Source organism: Podarcis melisellensis (assembly GCF_964234715.1).
Source record: "Podarcis melisellensis genome assembly, chromosome: 4".
Lineage (NCBI taxonomy): Eukaryota > Metazoa > Chordata > Lepidosauria > Squamata > Lacertidae > Podarcis > Podarcis melisellensis.
In genome coordinates, this window is record NC_138531.1 from 22,271,907 (window position 1) to 22,289,312 (window position 17,406).

General features: G+C 42.7%; 1 protein-coding gene across 2 annotated transcripts in view; it reads left to right on the plus strand.

Moving 5' to 3' along the window:
* The window catches only part of PCCA (propionyl-CoA carboxylase subunit alpha), a 251,208-nt gene that overhangs the window by 9,462 nt on the left and 224,340 nt on the right, over positions 1 to 17,406 (plus strand). Inside the window, exons 1-2 of one of the 2 annotated variants that reach the window (XM_081908203.1) lie at positions 6,321 to 6,483; positions 16,214 to 16,297. In XM_081908203.1, the coding sequence (XP_081764329.1) occupies positions 6,385 to 6,483; positions 16,214 to 16,297 (183 nt within the window). In that variant the 5' untranslated portion in view covers positions 6,321 to 6,384. Of the gene's footprint in view, positions 1 to 6,320; positions 6,484 to 16,213; positions 16,298 to 17,406 lie in introns of those variants that run through there. The other variant, XM_081908204.1, reaches the window with a different exon arrangement.

A 17,406-nucleotide genomic window follows, 5' to 3' on the forward strand; every position in this document is an offset into this window, starting at 1 on the left:
TCAATGGCATTTAGGGGCCCGTAACTGGGAACCGGATTGTGCCCTATAGTTGTATGGGAAGGCTGGGGTGTAATATCTTTCCCTCCTTGTCCCTCCAGCCTTAATGAACTCCTTCCATGCGTAAAGTGTCTCTGTTCCTTTGCAAGGAAGGAAACATGAGTTGGGTCAGGCAGTTTCCGTCTGCATCAAGCTCTTTACTCTCCCATCCAGCTGGTTGCAGACATTCTGCTTGCAGCCTTCTCTCTCTGTCTCTGTAATCCTAGTCAGTTTCCCGTGGCTGCAGTGGGGTGCTTCCTTTGATGTCTCCCTGCAGGTGGTTGCCTATGTATGAAATGGGGCCTGCAAACAGAAACCCTTCTGCGGAGCAAATGAAAACACAGCAATAATGCCATTGTGCCTCTGTGTCTTATATACATGGGAAGGACTGACGTCAACGCCTAAGGATTTTGTTGTGTAATGTAATAACCCTGTACAAAGGGGGCAAAGATGTATCATTCGGATGCTATTCTTTCTTCTCTGCCAACAGTTAGGCTATATCAATGTTTAGCAGGAAGTGGAAAGGTTGGAGGCAGAATATGTGTGGGATTCATCAGCTGATTGGTTTTGACGTGAATGAATTACAGTACGAGCTGCCTTTGGAGGATAAATATTTCCTTTGGCTTGAGTTACCCTTACAGGCACAGGCTCCTGCAGTTGGGACATTATTGGGTTCTTTTTTAAAAAAAAAAACTCATGAAATTGAGAAAAAACGTAATTTTCAGCCACGTAAAATAAAAATGGACCACAAAAATATCTGTAGCTGGCCCTTGAAATTTAGGCAGCGAATTAGACTTTGAGGTTTTTCAGACCTCTAAGCCATCATGTCAAGCACTCCCATCTGACTGCATTTACCCACAAACCTAGCATAAATATGCATACACATAGGCAGAGATGAAGGTGCATTGCATGTGTTAGTCAAATTCCTATTACGTTTTACCATAATTATAACCTCGGTGTTGAATATGGATGATTGCCAATCCTTTAAACTTCTTAGTACTTTAAGCTGTCCACTTCACTGAAATACCTAGAAGGTAGACCATATTGTGGCCTTTGCTCCTCTTAAGATCCATTTTAGACTAACCCTGGAATTTATAGGTATATTGGAGAATAGTAGAGGTAGCTTGTCCCTGGTACACACTAATGGTGACAAAGCTCTAAGCAGGATGTGTTCCACATAGCAGGGGGGAAATGTTCATTTTGCTGCCCAGTCTTCTTCCAGCAAGCCATAACCTGGCCCTTAAACAACTCTCAGCACATGATAATATTTCCCATTATGCCAAGAGCCCTGTAAACTATTTAACATCCAGGGCTAGCCATATGGCCTTTTTCAAATGCATCTGCTCAAGCCAAGTGGAACTGCAGTTTAGAGAGAGCATTTGTGACTTTGTGGGAAATGATTGCCTACAGTTGAAACTCATTTATAGTAGGGATTTTGGTCTCTCTGTATTTATTTTAAACCAACTATACCAAGGAAAACCATTTGACATTTTCAAATGCCCTAAATTTCCATTTTTATTTATTTTTATTTTTATTTTAGCAATAGTCGTGCCTCGGATTAACCTCATTGGCCACGATACTGCCACTGCGCAAAGCTTTTTTCTTTCTCTGAATTTCCATTTTAAGGAATTCCAAGTGTGTCCACAAATTACAAAGAGATCTTAAGGTTGTTGTGCTATGCAGAATGCAAAATTAAGGCAAATTAGGACAAATTGTATTTTTATATTTTGTTGGAAGCCGCCCAGAGTGGCTTGGGAAATCCAGCCAAATGGGCGGGGTATAAAATAATAATAATAATAATAATAATAATAATAATAATAATAGTATAATACAGTATACTACATTTATATGCCCCCTTTCCTCCATGATAGAACTTAGGGTAGTACATATAGATTTTCCAGGCTGTAGCCATACCCTCACTTCATGTACCTTCAGATCATATCTGGGGACCAAACCATCCCCCACCCCCAGCAAAATGAACTGAATGACTAGCAATTGCTTTAAAGGATCACAGGGCAGTTTACAGTATAAAAACACAACCATACCATAGTAACAAACTTACCCTCCCACACACTCACAGTTTAATAGGCCATAGATTGTTTAGTTAGCCAAAGGTGTGGGAGTATTTGTATGGCGCCTAAAGATATGCAACGAAGGTGTTAGACAAGGCTTCCTGGGGAGAGCATTCCACAAGTGGGGATCCACTGCAGAAAAGGCCCGTTATTGTTCTGCTGCCCTCTGGCTCTTCTGAGCAGAAGGCACACAAATAAACGCCTCAGATGATGTTCGCAGGGTTCATACAGGAGAGGCTGTCCTTAAGGAGTATAATATAGAATAGTGTAGAATGCTGCTGCAAGATAGTATTCTTGGAGCACCTGCATGAAGTCATATATAACATATTTTGCAGAAACCGTGCTGGCTGCCCATGTGTTACTGGGTCTAGTAGCTACTATGAACTTTTAAAGCTGCCTACAGTCTGGGACCCAGTTCCTTGTCAAAGCACCTTCTTCCACATTAATCACTCTAGACCCTGTGGTCCATAGAGGGGCCTTCTTTGTCCTCCTACTATTGGGCTTGGCATAATGTGCAGTGAGGCAACCGAGATAAAAGTTTCCTTTATTGTTGTGGGCCCCTAACTGCCTTCTCATGAAGGTATGGATGGTAGAAACTGATGAGATCAGTTCCACCACCAAGTGAGAACATTTAAAATATTATCTCTGACATTCAGGATAAATGGGTGATAAGTGCTGATGTTTATATTTTCTTGTGCTGCTGTGTTAGATTTTTTTAAAAAAATGTATATTTCATTTGATTGTAAATTTTGTAATTTATTAGGAAATGCCCTGGAATCACTATCTGAAGGGCTGTCTACAACTTAGATAAATCAAATAAAAATACATCAGTGTTTCTCTATTTCAGTCACTCTATTCTATTCCCCTCGGTCAGGTTGTATAGTTTCCCCCTACTCCAGTATCTCAATATTCTGTGCCATCAAGCTATTATGAGACTGTTTGGGGGGGGTTATTTTCCTAAGTTCCCACCCCCTTTTGTACATGTACATACCTTGGGGTTACCACAAGTCTGCTGGTACTTCTGTCTTGTGCATGGGTGGTGTGGTTTGGCTAAGAACAAGCATAGGAAGACACAAATCTGTATTAATATAGAATTTCTGTTGGCTGAATGATAGCTCAAAGCGTGCCACTTTGACCCAATTGTCCTCATTAGTCACATCTGAAAGGTGAATGAAATCAAGAACATTCTTCTTTTAGATTCTCCCCCCCCTTCAGTCTTTCATCCACCTTCCTATTGGTTTGTCCTTGATTTCCCTGATAGCAGGCGAGCTGGCCTATAGTTACACAGGGACAGTCTGTTTGCCCTTTTAAAAATATTGACACAACATCAGCTCAGGATACCACGTGCTGAGAAAGTGGCTTACCGCTTGAATGCTGTTTGCATGGCAGGCATTAACCTTTAAGGAGTGAGTGAGTCTGAAACCTATTTACTATGGAAAAAGCACTTTGCTTTCACTGTAAATTAAAGATCAGAGCTTGTGCAGACATAAATTATTTTCTTTGTTATTTCTCCTTAGTAGTTGACCCACTGCTTTCCCATTTAGTACACAGATATTCAGATGAAGGCATGACGGTTAAAAAACTAGTCTGGCAGGTGGTGAAATTCCATCAACAGCAACCACAAGTTCTCTAGAAGATCTAGCTTTTCCTTGTGGTTTATTATTATTATCACCATTGGTTTTTAATAGGGCAGCCACTAAATGCATTGCCAGATAAAGAGGCCAAAAGGTGTGTGAATCACAATCAAATAATTTCATTTTGCATTGCAGGTTTTATAATTTTAAGGATGCATAAACAGTTTGACATTCTTTTCCACGCAAGTTTTACTTTGAGACTAAAGATGGTTTGGCCTCCTTCTCCCACCCCACCCTACTGAAATGCATGTTGTCCTTTCTTTCCCCCCAAATATTTTTTTCTGGTGCCATCACTGATATAATGGAAGCCAAGAAAGAGGAAGCAAAGCTGGAAAATACAGGAAGAAAATCAAGTATCTGTAAAATAAGGATTGGTGAGGTATCTATCAACAAGTCATGTCACTATTACATCGGCCAGATATGTTGGTCAGAGTGAACACTCTCCAGTAGAATTTATTTGCAATAATGTCAGAGTTGCAGCTGAGCCATAGTCTTGCATGCAAATTTAGTTCTTAAGACACCTACCATGCAGGGTTGCTCTGAGGATGAAAGAGATATGTGTTGCTAGAAACCTAAATAAATAATATATTGACAGGGTTAGGGTATCTGTAGACTGGCTGCCTCTAGGTTATGCAACGGCTGGTTTTACCAACCAGCAACTGATTCAGATAATAATATGCTTCTCTATTTATGGGTTGGGGTCACAAATGTCAGAGCCAGAGGGCCATCCTCTGCTGAGCACTTCCATTATACGCATTGGGTGGTGGTCAACTAGGTTTTACTTAGAGTAGACACTAAGTTAGGTCCATTAATTTCAATGGATCTGCAATGAATAAAATATAGTTGAATACCATCCATTACCAAAGAGCCCTGTGAGACCAGCCAGCAGTATTGACAAGGACTAGGTAGTCCAGTCTAGATGTCCTGTTGTGTGGTGGAAAAGAAGGGTGGGGAGAGGAACACATAGGCCTTCTCCTCTCTGTCTTCCATGTATGAATGCTGGATACTGTCACTGACTGTATAGCCACTGTTCCAGTGAACTTTTGAAGCAAACAGAAAGCTGGTAAGGAAAACCTACACTGCCACCTTTTAGTATTCTGGCTGAGAACTGCCCTATGACTTTCCCCCTCTGTTCACATTGCAAGTGAGGTGATTGTCCTGCAGGGTTAATCTTTAATTTCTGGGGGATTTCAGAGCAATCTTGGCTGCCAATGCATGTTGGCTGGGAAGGAAAAACCTTATCTGAACTGGAATCATACCGGACAAGAGGTGTTCTCTTTCATTGTTAGATGTTTGGAGGATGCAGGGAACGTCTATGGCTGTAAGCTACCCAAAAGGGCATATTTGTAATGTACTTACTTTTCAATAAGCTTTAGTAGGTCATTTGTGGAAACACTCTGGAGCAGGTGTGAGTAATCTAGATTTCAGATATTCAACCTAAATGTACAGTGGTACCTCAGGTTACATACGCTTCAGGTTACAGACTCCGGTAACCCAAAAATAGTACCTCAGGTTAAGAAATTTGCTTCAGGATGAGAACAGAAATCATGCTCTGGTGGTGCGGCGGCAGCGGGAGGCCATTAGCTAAAGTGGTGCTTCAGGTTAAGAACAGTTTCAGGTTAAGAACAGACCTCCGGAACAAATTAAGTTCATAACCCAAGGTACCACTGTATTGGGCGTAGGGTCATTAGAATCATAAGGTCATCTAGTCCAAACTCCTGCAATGCTTCCTGCTATTTGAACCTCTCTGCATTATAGGAATTATGGGATAGCACTCCTGATGCGTGATACCATAAAAAAAAGAAGTGAGCTACTCTGGTTGAGAACTGCAGGCAAGTTTCTCTGCAATTGGACGTAAGGCTCTGTGATCCTTGACTATGGTATAGCCGGGATGGCAAATAAGGACAGGAGTCATGGGCATAGCCAGGATTTATGGGGGGGGGGAGGGAAGGCAGGACGGACATCCTCCTGTCATCATCCTTTGTCTGTCTCTGCCTAGCAGATTCGGAATGAAATGTGTCAACAACAGCTGCTTTAAATTAACTTTCGTTTGACCCCAGGTGCTCAGAAAAACCTGTCAAAACAATCTCCACTTTTAGTTAAGGATTTTTATTTATTTACTTGATTTAGGGGGAGACAGCTGCGCCCCCATGGGTGTAGCAAATCAATACAAATCAATAAAAATACATAGCTAACCGAGGTTCTGCTCCCCCCCCAACAAAAGGCCCGTTCCCTCAACAAAAATCCTGGCTACGCCCATGGCTTGAGATGGTGGGGGTGCGTTGGCGAAGCGCGAGAAAGCAGATTGCGCGGGCCTGACCACCCAAGTATACAGGTGCTGCTGCTGCTGCTGCGTCCAAACGAGTTCTCCTCTCCAGCTACTGCGCTTATTCGCTCCTCCGTCGCGTTCTGTCTGCGGCGCGGGCCCCGCCCCCCGCCGCCGCGCACCCCTCCCCTCCCTCTCCGCTGGGAAGCGGTCGCCCCGCCTCATTGGAGGAGAGGCGCGCGAGCCGAGGCAGGACGGGAGGAGGCGTGTGCCTTTTCGCTCGCCGGAGCGGCTCCTGATTGGTTGAGACGCGCCGAGGTGAAAGGGCGGCCCGTAGGCCGCTTGAGGTAGAGCTCCGGAGGCTGAGCCGACAGTGATGGCGGCGGCGGTGGCCTCTCTGCGCCGGGTGGGCGCTTGGCAGCAGCGGCAACAGCAGCAGCGCGGAGCTCTGGAGCGGCTGTTCGGGGCGCGAGCGGTGAGGCGCCCGAGCGGGACCCCCTCAGGCGGGCGGTGGGAGGGACGGGCGAGTCCGCAGCTGCAGCCAACCTGAGGGGGCGAGGCGTTCGTCCCCTCGAACCGGCTCCAGCGTCCCTGCCCGAGGAGGGCTCCCCCTGCCCCGGCATGCGCTGGCTGAAGCGCCCACGAACTGGGCCTGGGACGTTTGCGCGCTCGCGGAGGGTTAAGTGCAACGGCGCAGCTCTCCCTCCGGGTTAGCGAGCGTGTCTCTCTCGTCAGCATGGAGGTTGCGGGCGCCGCGCAAGTGCCCGTGTCACGCCTGCCTTGTCATGTTGCAGCTGCGCACTTATTGGCTTGAAATGCGCGGCTGGGTCTCAGGTGCCTGCGGGTAAAGGGGTTTGCAAGCGAGGGCGCTGGACGTCGTCTCCTCCCCACCTACCCGCGTTTGGGAAGCTCCTTCGCTAAGAGCACGGCGAAAGAGGGTCCTTTGTGATGCTCCTGTGTGGTGATGCGTGTCAAACGCGGAGACAATCCTGTGCAAGAGGCAGCGCGTGGAGTAGCATAGGCGTCCTTGTGAATGGTGTCACCTTCCTCCGAGAGGATGTTTGCCTTACCTTATGGCTTGACTGCATATGTTTAAGAGCATATGAACTAATACTTAGGCTGAGGAATGTTATAATATGGTTCCAAAAGTTATTGTAGGTTCCAGTGTCAGGCATCACACCCTTGAAGGCTAATATACTAATTTCTCTTTTGCTCTGGCTAACTGTGTTGTGCAGAGGTAGTGAAGGGCACAGCACATATTGCAGTCAGGTAGGCAGACACTGCAATTTGTGACCTGAATTTTGAATTTGTCATAATCACTTGCACCTTTGGCTACTCTGAAGTCCATATAATCAACAAAGACCTGTATTGTATTGAAGCCCTATCCTAAGGAATTTTTGACTAACATAGGTGGAAAGTGATACTGAAATGAACAAAGTACTATAGCATCATGCTTGCCCTAAATGACTTTTTGTTTGCTCAGAGAAAATTCAAGAGTGAAGGATCCAGAGGCACTTGTTGCACCATCCTATGGAAGGTGGACTTAAAAAAAAAGACAGGATATTCATAATTTAGTATCCCTGTAATTGCTTTTTATAGAGAGAGCACAAAACCCATATTCATCCATACACTGAAAGTTTGTTCTGGCATGACACTTCTTTAGTTCAGGTGTTACATCATACTTTGAGTTTTCATGCTTTCTACAAGTGTTTGTATGTCCCATTCTAACAGTACTATCCAAATACATTTTAATGAGAATTATAAAGCAGGTGCAGGAATAATACTGAGGGCCAATTATTGAAAAATTATTCACATCTTTGTACTTGTATGCACAGAATTTCTCTTAACAATCATTAGTCTGTATTCATGTATACTATAATATGTGTGGTATATACAGTTTTCAGCTGTTCTTTAAAGAGTAAGAACAACCCTCAATCTTTAATGCAGTGTCTGATCTGGAGGAGGAGAATGAGATGGCCATTACTTCTTTTGCTAGTAAGCTTATGCAGTGATGTGATGATGTCACATGGATATGTGGACAATACTGCAACTAGTTTGCCACCATTGCCATTTCAGTATGGCTGAGATATATATGTTTTTGTTGACTAAGTACTTCATAACTTAGCATAGTAATTAGATTCTTAAAATATCCAAGTTGCTATGGAGAGTTAAAAAACAATGACTACCTGACTGTTCTAATAGAAAGGGCAGTCCTCTTTGTCTCTCTCCTCCAAACACAGGTGTGACATGCCTTGTAATTGAGTCTGTTAACTTGTTTGCCTTAAATGGTCTCAAGAAGGTCTGCCACAATAGCTAACATGCTTATGAAGTGTTTTGGAAGCCTGTCTTCTGTTAAAATTAAACCTTAAATTACAGGTTAGGTAGGTAAATGTTTAATTTCAGTTAGAGTTAAAAATTAAAGTTCACATTGAAGCAGTTGAAAGGGTGCATTTATCCCCATAAATCTCAAATTGTCTGCTTTGCATAAATCTGAATTAAACTACCACTGTCACCTAACATAACTAGCTGTAAATGTTTTGTAGTGGAAGTTCACTTAGAGGCTTATCAGAGGCCAGTACAACACTGACTGTACAATATAAAACACAGTAAGCATTAACGACCCATTTAACCTGTAGCAGTTTGGTAGTTGCAAGCAAGTTAAGGCTAGTAACTTTGAAAAGGTAATGTATAAAACTACAGGGATGTGATAGGCCTGCTTAGCCCAGCCCTGTTCTTATAGGTTTGTGCTGCCACACCATACCTGTAGGGGCCAAACTGGACAAGAAGCTGTAAGATCTGTGACTGAATTTTGCTTTGGTCCAAAACAATCATGGGGGTATAAGCCCATACTGAGTGCCCTACCTTGCACCTTTTTCATGGTCTAATGCAGGATTTACCAAACTTGGGTCTCCAGCTGTTTTTGGACTACAATTCCCATTATTCTTAGCTAGCAGAACCAGTGGTCAGGGGTGATGGGAATTGTAGTCTAAAAAACCCCAAGTTTGGTAAACCCTGGTCTAATGGGTTCCACTGTTGCAGTTATTTTTGCTGTGTGGAAAACATACCTTTGTCTGTGTATTTTCCACTGCAGCATCTTGGGAGATCCTCAGTTCTCCTTTCTCAGTCTGATTTGCTGATCTGCCCCTACTTTGGACACTCCCTTAATGAGTTCTGTTATGGCAAAAATCTGGGTGCGAGGCTGCTCTGCCACCCAGCTCATCGGACTAAGTCCGTGGGTCCCTGCGGAGGAAAAATGCTCACTCATGTTGGTCTCATGTACTGTACTTGCCAAGTTAGGAGCTGCTGAGATGCAGTATTATGTTCCTATCACTAGCCTAGTGAGTGGTCTGGGAGCACCCAGTGATTTTGTATTGTTGAAGATGTGATTGGGAGACTATCTAGAGCCTCTGTAAGCTGGTCTAATCTTTACAAGGAAGAATATTACTGTGCAGTGTTTATGGCAAAATGACAGTTCCTGTCCCCAAATCCTAACTACATTGTGTAGCATAATGGTGTCATTGTATGTGCCTGTGGATTGACAAGAAAACAGGTTCTGTATGCTCTGATCATTTAGTTAAGGAACAAGTCATGTACCAAGTCTCTCTGGTAGTTAGCCACTTTTACTTGTGAAAAGCAGCAGGGACGGACTTGGGTAATATGGCTCCCTGAGCAAGGACAAAATTTGGTGCTCCCCCAGATACCCCCTTCGTCTTCTGTCATGCACATGCCTCAAGTACACTCTGTAATAGTTGCAACAACTCAATCGCCCATCTGACCAGGGCCTAACTTTGAGTAGCTACCCGTATAAATATAGGTTTTATATTACTATTACTACTACTAATACCACTATTATCACTACTACTACTATTATTTTTTATGCCCTCAGCTCACTTCCCTGTGCAGGGGAACCGCCCACACCACACTAAATTTGGTGCTGGTTGCAAACTGTGTTTTCTGCAGTTGATGAATGTATAGACATGTTAAGTTTGGAAAAATACAGCTGTTTGTCAATATTATAATGTGTGATGCAGATTGGATTCCTGGGCAAGAAATAAGTAATCTCCATTTTTGATGTTCATGTGAGTGAGCCACACTTAGCTAGCTAATATGGCACCATCCATTCACAATAGAGAGGTTTTGGCAGGTTTGCATAAGTACAGATATTCTGCAGAAATACAAAACAATCTTAGGGAACCTCTCCTCAATTTGTCCCCCTTTCTAAGAGCCCAGTAAATACAGAGTGTGCTTAGCAAGTATGTAATGGTGGTTGACTGTTGTAGTGTGAGGGTGGTGGAATGCAAAACTGGGGGAGAGGAGGAATGGAGTATAATGGACAGTGTTTGAAATTCCCCAGGTATCAGGTCAGTTTTGTGACTGCAAATGGTCCACTTGCAACCAAATGCAGATGTCCTGTCACTGGCTTGGTGACCGACATCACCATCTGACTGGTGTGCAGCAAAGTTTTCTGCTGCTATGCCACCAGTGTGGCAGCAAAATTCATGAGAGGATTACTTTTCACGGTGGTGCATCCCTCCTGGGGTTAGCGCTAACGCTAACTGGCTTTGATAAGACTTTGGGCCTAGGTATGGCTCTGCTGTGATGGCCAATTTTTCTTCTTTTCTGCCAAGGGGAGGGAGTTCAGGTTGAATGCTTAAATCTCAGTGGAATGAGGCCAATGAACCAACTCCAGTTATGAAGTAGCAGCATGAGAAATTAGCCAGGTGCCAAGTGCATTTTGCAACTGGGGATTGTCAGAATGCAAGCACTTTGAGAAGTCTTGTCACCATGTATGGCGACTGAGACTCAGGAATAAAATTTCCGCCACTGGCGTTGAGGGCACGGGAGGAGAAATACTTCCTCCACTGTAGCGCAAGTCCATCAGGCTGGAGCTGAGGGCGCAGGAGGAGAAATGCCTCCCTGCCCATCTCCAAAGTATGATCGCTGCTGTGGAGCGAACTACCGCTTCCCCTACCACAGCATGGCTCATCTTTGTAAAAAGGACAAAATGGCGACCCAACCTTCTGTTTTTGCGCTCATAATCAAGGTTCCATGAGCCAAGTGGCAGATAGTTTTTCTTTCCTAGCACTGGGAAGTAGGATGCAAAATTGCTCACATTTCAAGGGTCCAGACCAGAGCTTTCCAAACTGTGTGTCGCGACACATTAATGTGTTGGCTGCAGTGTGTAGGTATGTCATACAAATGCTCCCTGTGCTCCTCCCAGGACTGGAAAGGGGTTAGTTTAACCTCTGATTTACTAGTAAAACTGAATTACTGTCATGAAATGATGCATGCCTAAAAAGGGTGTCACCAACATGAGAAGTTTGGAAAGCTTTGATCCAGACCCTCATCCACCTTCGCTGTTTCATTGGATGTTTTAATGTGTTGTAAACTGCTTTAAATTTTTTCCCATTAAAATATAAAGTGGTATAGAAAAGAAATTAATAACAGCAGTAGTAGTAGTAATCCACTGGAAAAAAATATGACCAGACAGTCTGTTGAGGTGACAGCAACCTAGGTTTAAGGTACCATTTGGCAATTAGCTTATATATCCGAGTTTCTAGCACTGAAATTCATGGAGGAAGGCAAGGTTGACTGACTAGAACAGTGAATAGGAACACTCCACATTGCAACATTTTGTTGCAAGCACCACTGCTTTAGAAGATTTTTAAAAAGTATTTTTGTTTAATTTCCCCTATGTAAACCAAATGAACTGGAATTTCTTGACACACATAAAAACTAAATCAAGCCAAGGCTGGCATGGGATGTCACATTCACAAGAAGAAGTTGTAAAGCATGTTATCTGGATATTTGCAATAAGATACAGACAGGCAAGTCTGTTGTAAGAAATGAGAGAACATTTATTGAGATGGCTCATCAACTGTTGGGCTTATCTGTATTATCCATTTAGGTAACAATTACAACTTGACTGATGGTAGGTTTGCTAGTGTCTTGAACAAATCAAGCTTAAAAATGCATTATCCCCGTGAGACTACAGTCATATGTGCCAGGAGATTTCTGATAACATGCTGTGAGGTTGCTTTCTGTGTTGGAAATGAACGGTTCATATGTGTACTTGTATTTTTTGGAAATTTGAAGACTGTAGTGAAAATTAATGTACAAATCTATCATTATTCTTTAGTTTCTTACATTGATAGAATAGATACTGCCTTGGTATTTCTTCTTGAAATAAGACCTGGTATATAAATTATTTTAATAATATATACATAAAAAAATCAAGGGGAAGACAAGAGAACCAACATGGGAAACTGGCTGAGAAGATTTTCAGAATTGCTTTGGTAATTTGAGCTGTTTATACTACAGTCCAGAGAAGTCTGTGCAGGGTTATTAGAATGTTAACAAGATTCTTGCACAGACATCCATACTTTCTGGAAGAAAAAGCTGCTCAAATTACCAAATATTAAGCTTTTAAATTTGACCCAGATTCTGCACAGATGTATGTGCCTGCTAATATAAACAACTGCCGTAATTTGAGAATGAAATACTTTTAAATTTTATAAACTAGGGATTGCTAATCTGTGGCTGCCTAAATGTTTTTGTACTGCAAGTCTCTTCATCCTTGACCGTTGGCAGTCCTGGCTGGGGATAATGGGAGTTGGAGTACAGTAACATCTGGAGAGCCACAGGTTAGACACACCTATTATAAGCCAAGCAGCTTGCATCAAGTCCCACATGTATTAAGGTTGCACTTCTCTTCTGATTCTTGAATATATATATATATTTATATTTAGAAAGGGAAGTTGCCATGGGTGAAAAACATCTCTGGAGTCAATTATATATATTTTTTCCTGGAGAAAAAAAAAGCAAGCAAGCAAAGTAAAACTACTTAAAAATGAAACATGTGACTTCTGATATCAATGTAAACTTAACTGTAGATTTGGTACTTTTCCTTTCCTGGTTGTAAGGCCAGAAGGTCATTGTTATACCAATATTATCTTCATAAATCTCTGCATTTGGTTGCCAATATCCATTCATTACGATTCCCCAGGACTGCAGATGTTACAGGAGCAGAAATATTTGTTCAACACTGAGGCTGCTATGACATACACCTTTAAAAATTTTCTCTACAGCAGCTGGTTGGGTTTGAGACAATCTGTGTACCACTTTGGCTCTGCTATTTAATTTCCTCTTTTCCAGTTCCATTCAGGCTGAATGCAAGAATGGAGTCAGATCTGGATCAGAGTTTCCTGGGAAGAAGGTAGTTTCCTGTTAAACAACTCTGGGAATTGGAGCTCTCTGCGGGGAATAGGAGATTCCTAACAACTCTCAGCAGCCTTAAACTAAAGTTCCCAGGATTCTTTGGGGGAAGCAGTGACTGTTTAAAGTGGCATGATGCAGCTTTTAATGTACTGTATAGTGTAGATGGGGGCATGAGGCTGGGTTCATATCCCCACCTGGCCATGAAGCTCACTGGCTTACCTTTGGCCAGTCACTATCTCTCAGCCTAAACTACCTTACAGGTTTGTTAGGATAAAATGGAAGGAGCAGACAGAACAAGACAAATAGTAGGTCCCAGTGGCCCAGTGTCCTGAACCCCGGTATACGCGATGGCAAGTCTTGCTGGTGTAAACAGTCACTCTAAGTGACATCTTGCTTTCACCACATTATTTATCTACTTAATTGATATAGCTGCCCCAAATAGAAATACACTAGGAAGTCAGTGTGGTGTAGTGTTAGAGTGTTAGACTAGGACCTGAAGATCAGAGTTCAAATCCCTGCTCAGTCATGAAGCTCCCTGAATGACCTTGAGCCAATCCCAGCCTCTTAACCTACCTCACAGGGTTGTTGTAAGGATTACCTGAAGAGGGGTGTGAACCATGTATTTCTTGGACAAAAAGGTGGGATATAAATGCAACAAAAAGCTTACCTTCTGTTTACCTGCCTAAGAAAGCTGGAGGGACCAACCAGATGGAGATGTCAGTCGCCTACCTGGCAACCAAAGATCTCTATGTGCTCGCAATTGGATCTTGTACCAGTAGCAAAATATGCCTGGCGCCTAGCTAATTTCTAACACTGGCAAGAATGCAGCAAGAGTCTGCATAATGCAAATTTGAATAGCGGTACTTACAGCCAGGACGATAATGGTTTTAAAATAAAACATTTTCTGTTTAGTTGGTTAGCATTTCATTCTTTAAAACTGATGGGGAACCTAGGGCCCTCTAGGTGTTATTGTAGCTATAGACTACAATCTGCATAATTCCTGATTGTGGCTGCTACTTGCAACTGATGGGAGCAGAGTCCAACAACTGAAGGGCTATAGGTTTCTCACCCCTGCTTAAAAAATAGTTTATCCTGAGGCATGTTGTTCATTCACATTAGTTGCACTGTTTTTTTCAGTGTTGGCTTGAATAATTGCTTTTGTGTTAAAGTCACACACTCTCTGTCTGAATGTTGCCTGGCTGATACTCTGTTATATGAATGTATAAAATGATCTTAACAAATTAGAGAACTGGTATAAACCCAAATATATCACAATAAGAATATGATCAGATTAAGATGATATAAATGGAACAACTGGCTAATCTTTAGACATGGTCTTGGAATGGTGAAAATAATTGGTGGTTTATCATAGTAGTTTTCAACCTGAATAATAAACTTTTTGTCTGCCTTTTTCTGTAACCAAATTAAAATAGGAATTTATACAGCCTCTGTGTCTTGTGCTGCTAGCCCTCATATCTAGTGGAAGAAAGACTTTCCTACAGTGGCTTGTGCTTTAACTTCTGCCATCAAAGAAGCTTATTTCCTTTCATTCTTTCTGCTCTCCTGTGTCTTTCAAAGGATAACACTTTTTTTACCTGTTTGTGTAAACCATCCTTTGGTCTTATTATTTAATCATGTGGTAAATGCATTGTAACCTTTTCTCTGGGAAGGGTATGCAAGCTTCCTCACAGGCCTGGTGAGAAATGGTTTTATATTTTCTCTGAAGAATTTTAGAGTAGGTGAAACATTGGAGTTCGGAAAGAGTGCAAGGGGAATGCCTAATAGGGTTCTCTCTGTGTGTGCCATTTTATCTTTACCCATTGTTCTTGCTGGCTAAGTGACAAAAATGCCGGCCTTTAATTTGTCTTGTTTCTTGGTCTTAAAGTAGCAGAACTGTTAGAAGTGACGTTCGGTAGTTATCTAGGGAAACCATCCCACTAGATGTGTTGCCCTCCGGATGTTGTGGACTAGGGCTACCATCAGCCCCAGCCAGCATATCACTGGTCAGGAATTACAGATGTCATCCACAACATCTGAAAGGCATCACATTGGCTACCCCTGATCTAGAAGGATGGTTTCCCTGACTGCTTGCACAGCAAGAAATTTAGAACCTTGAATTGATAAATGCAGCACAGAACATAGGTTAAAGAGTACAGTGGTACCTCGGTTTAAGAACAGTTCGGTTTACGAACGATTTGGTTTACAAACTCTGCAAAACCGGAAATAGTGTCTTGGTTTGAGAACTTTACTTTGGTCTAAGAATGGAATCCGAACGGTGGAAGGGCACCGGTGGCGGGAGGCCTCATTAGGGAAAGCACGCCTCAGTTTAAGAACAGTTTTGGTTTTAGAATGGACTTCCGGAACGGATTAAGTTCTTAAGCTGAGGTGCCACTGTACTTGACAAGGAACACCATAATAAAGATGCTTGCTGCATTGCTAATACTGTTTCGAAAGCCTTATTGGAACTGCAACTGTTGGCATCTGTCTGTCTGTCTGTGGCACTGAAATGACCTCCCTGGGCAGTGTGTATAGAGCTCCTGGGCCGCCCTGATGATAAAGACCCCTCCTCCTCCTCCTCAACCTCTCTGATGTGGTCCAAAGGAAAGCAGAGAATATATCATTTGTATTTCAGGGCTTCTTTCTCATTACTTTTCTCTTTTGCCAGACCTAGTTTGCTACTGCTATAAATGTGGCTAGTAGCGTTCAGGATGCTTACATGTCAGTGGCCACTATGGCTTAGATCTGGATTTCCATGAATGGAATGGAATTATCCCACTCCTGCAGCCCCTGCGTCCCCCTGGAAAACTACTACTGATGGCTTGAGAAACCTCTGGAATGGCATGGGATTTGGTATGGGAAGCTGCAGTGGGAATTGCTGAAAACCCAAATGGATGCCATGTTGTTGTTTTCTTTCATTGTTGTATTATGCTGGTAATTTGCTTTAAATGTCTTAATCACCTATACTTGTCGTCTTTCTTATTTTACAGTGTATTGCACAACTTTCAAAATGGAGATGGTACCTTATCACTTCTCGTGGGTTGCACTCAGCATCGTATGATCCAAATGAAAAGGTAAGTATTGAAAGTCCTTAGTATCACCTGTAGCAAAGCTTGAGCATGCTTGATTCGACAATATGCCGGTAGTTGTGGATGATACTATTTTGTGCTTTTTCTCCACTGTCATCTTGGGACTAAGCTGTCTTTTGTGTTTGCTACTGGCAAGCTGTCCACTTCCCTCCCCCACCCCCAAAAATGATAGCTTGTACAGTGGGATTATCTCGTATTTTACTGAGTCAGTATCTCCACCTATTTAAAGTGCCTAAAATTCAAAACCTTTTTATGGCTGCAGACTGTGAACTGATGCCTTCCAGCGAACATTATCAACACGGTGGCTTATTTTGAACGTGTGCCTGAAACTCACCAGGTTCTCTCTAGCCATAATTTGTTTGGTGGCAATGAGTCAGGATCATAAATAATAGTTAGGAGTTGATTTGTGATCTGTGCTTGCCGTCATTTTGATTTGCCATTGCACAGGGGTGCCATCTCTGTGGGGCTTTGGGTGCTGAGGACCCCCCCCCCCAATTTTCAATGAAGCAGCTGGGCCCCCTCAATATTCTGTAGGCCATATGGCAGGAGGAGGCCTGACAGGGCCCGTCATTCCCTCCAAAAGGTTGCCAGTTTTACACACAGCTTAATTCCAATATATCAAAATTATTTGCATATACTGAATTACTTGGAGTGAACTTCTTGAGGAATCCATAACATATTTTTGCAGGAAACGAAAAAGCTTAAAAGTGAACACAATTCAGAAGTCAGGTGCTTCGGTTGCTTGTGTTAAGTAGTGTAACTTCAGCCTTCTTCTTTTACAGCTTGATTGTGTGTACACAAATAAAGAGGCAGCAAAGAGCACCAATATAACTTTCAGCAAAGAAAAATGTAGCAAAACTGGCTGGACTGTAGTGCCACTGTTTTACTGCTAGCTGGGAACCAGTGCATGCATAATGAGGCTGAAACCTTGATAGTATTTAAGAGCTCAAAAGAAGATAATGGGATAATGTGCACGTTCTTCCTACCAGCGGTGAATTCCCTATGACAGTTTTACAGTGCAATCCTAGACATGTCTACTCAGAGGTAAACTCCCTTTAGTGCAACAAGCCTTACTCCAAGTAAATGTGTATAGG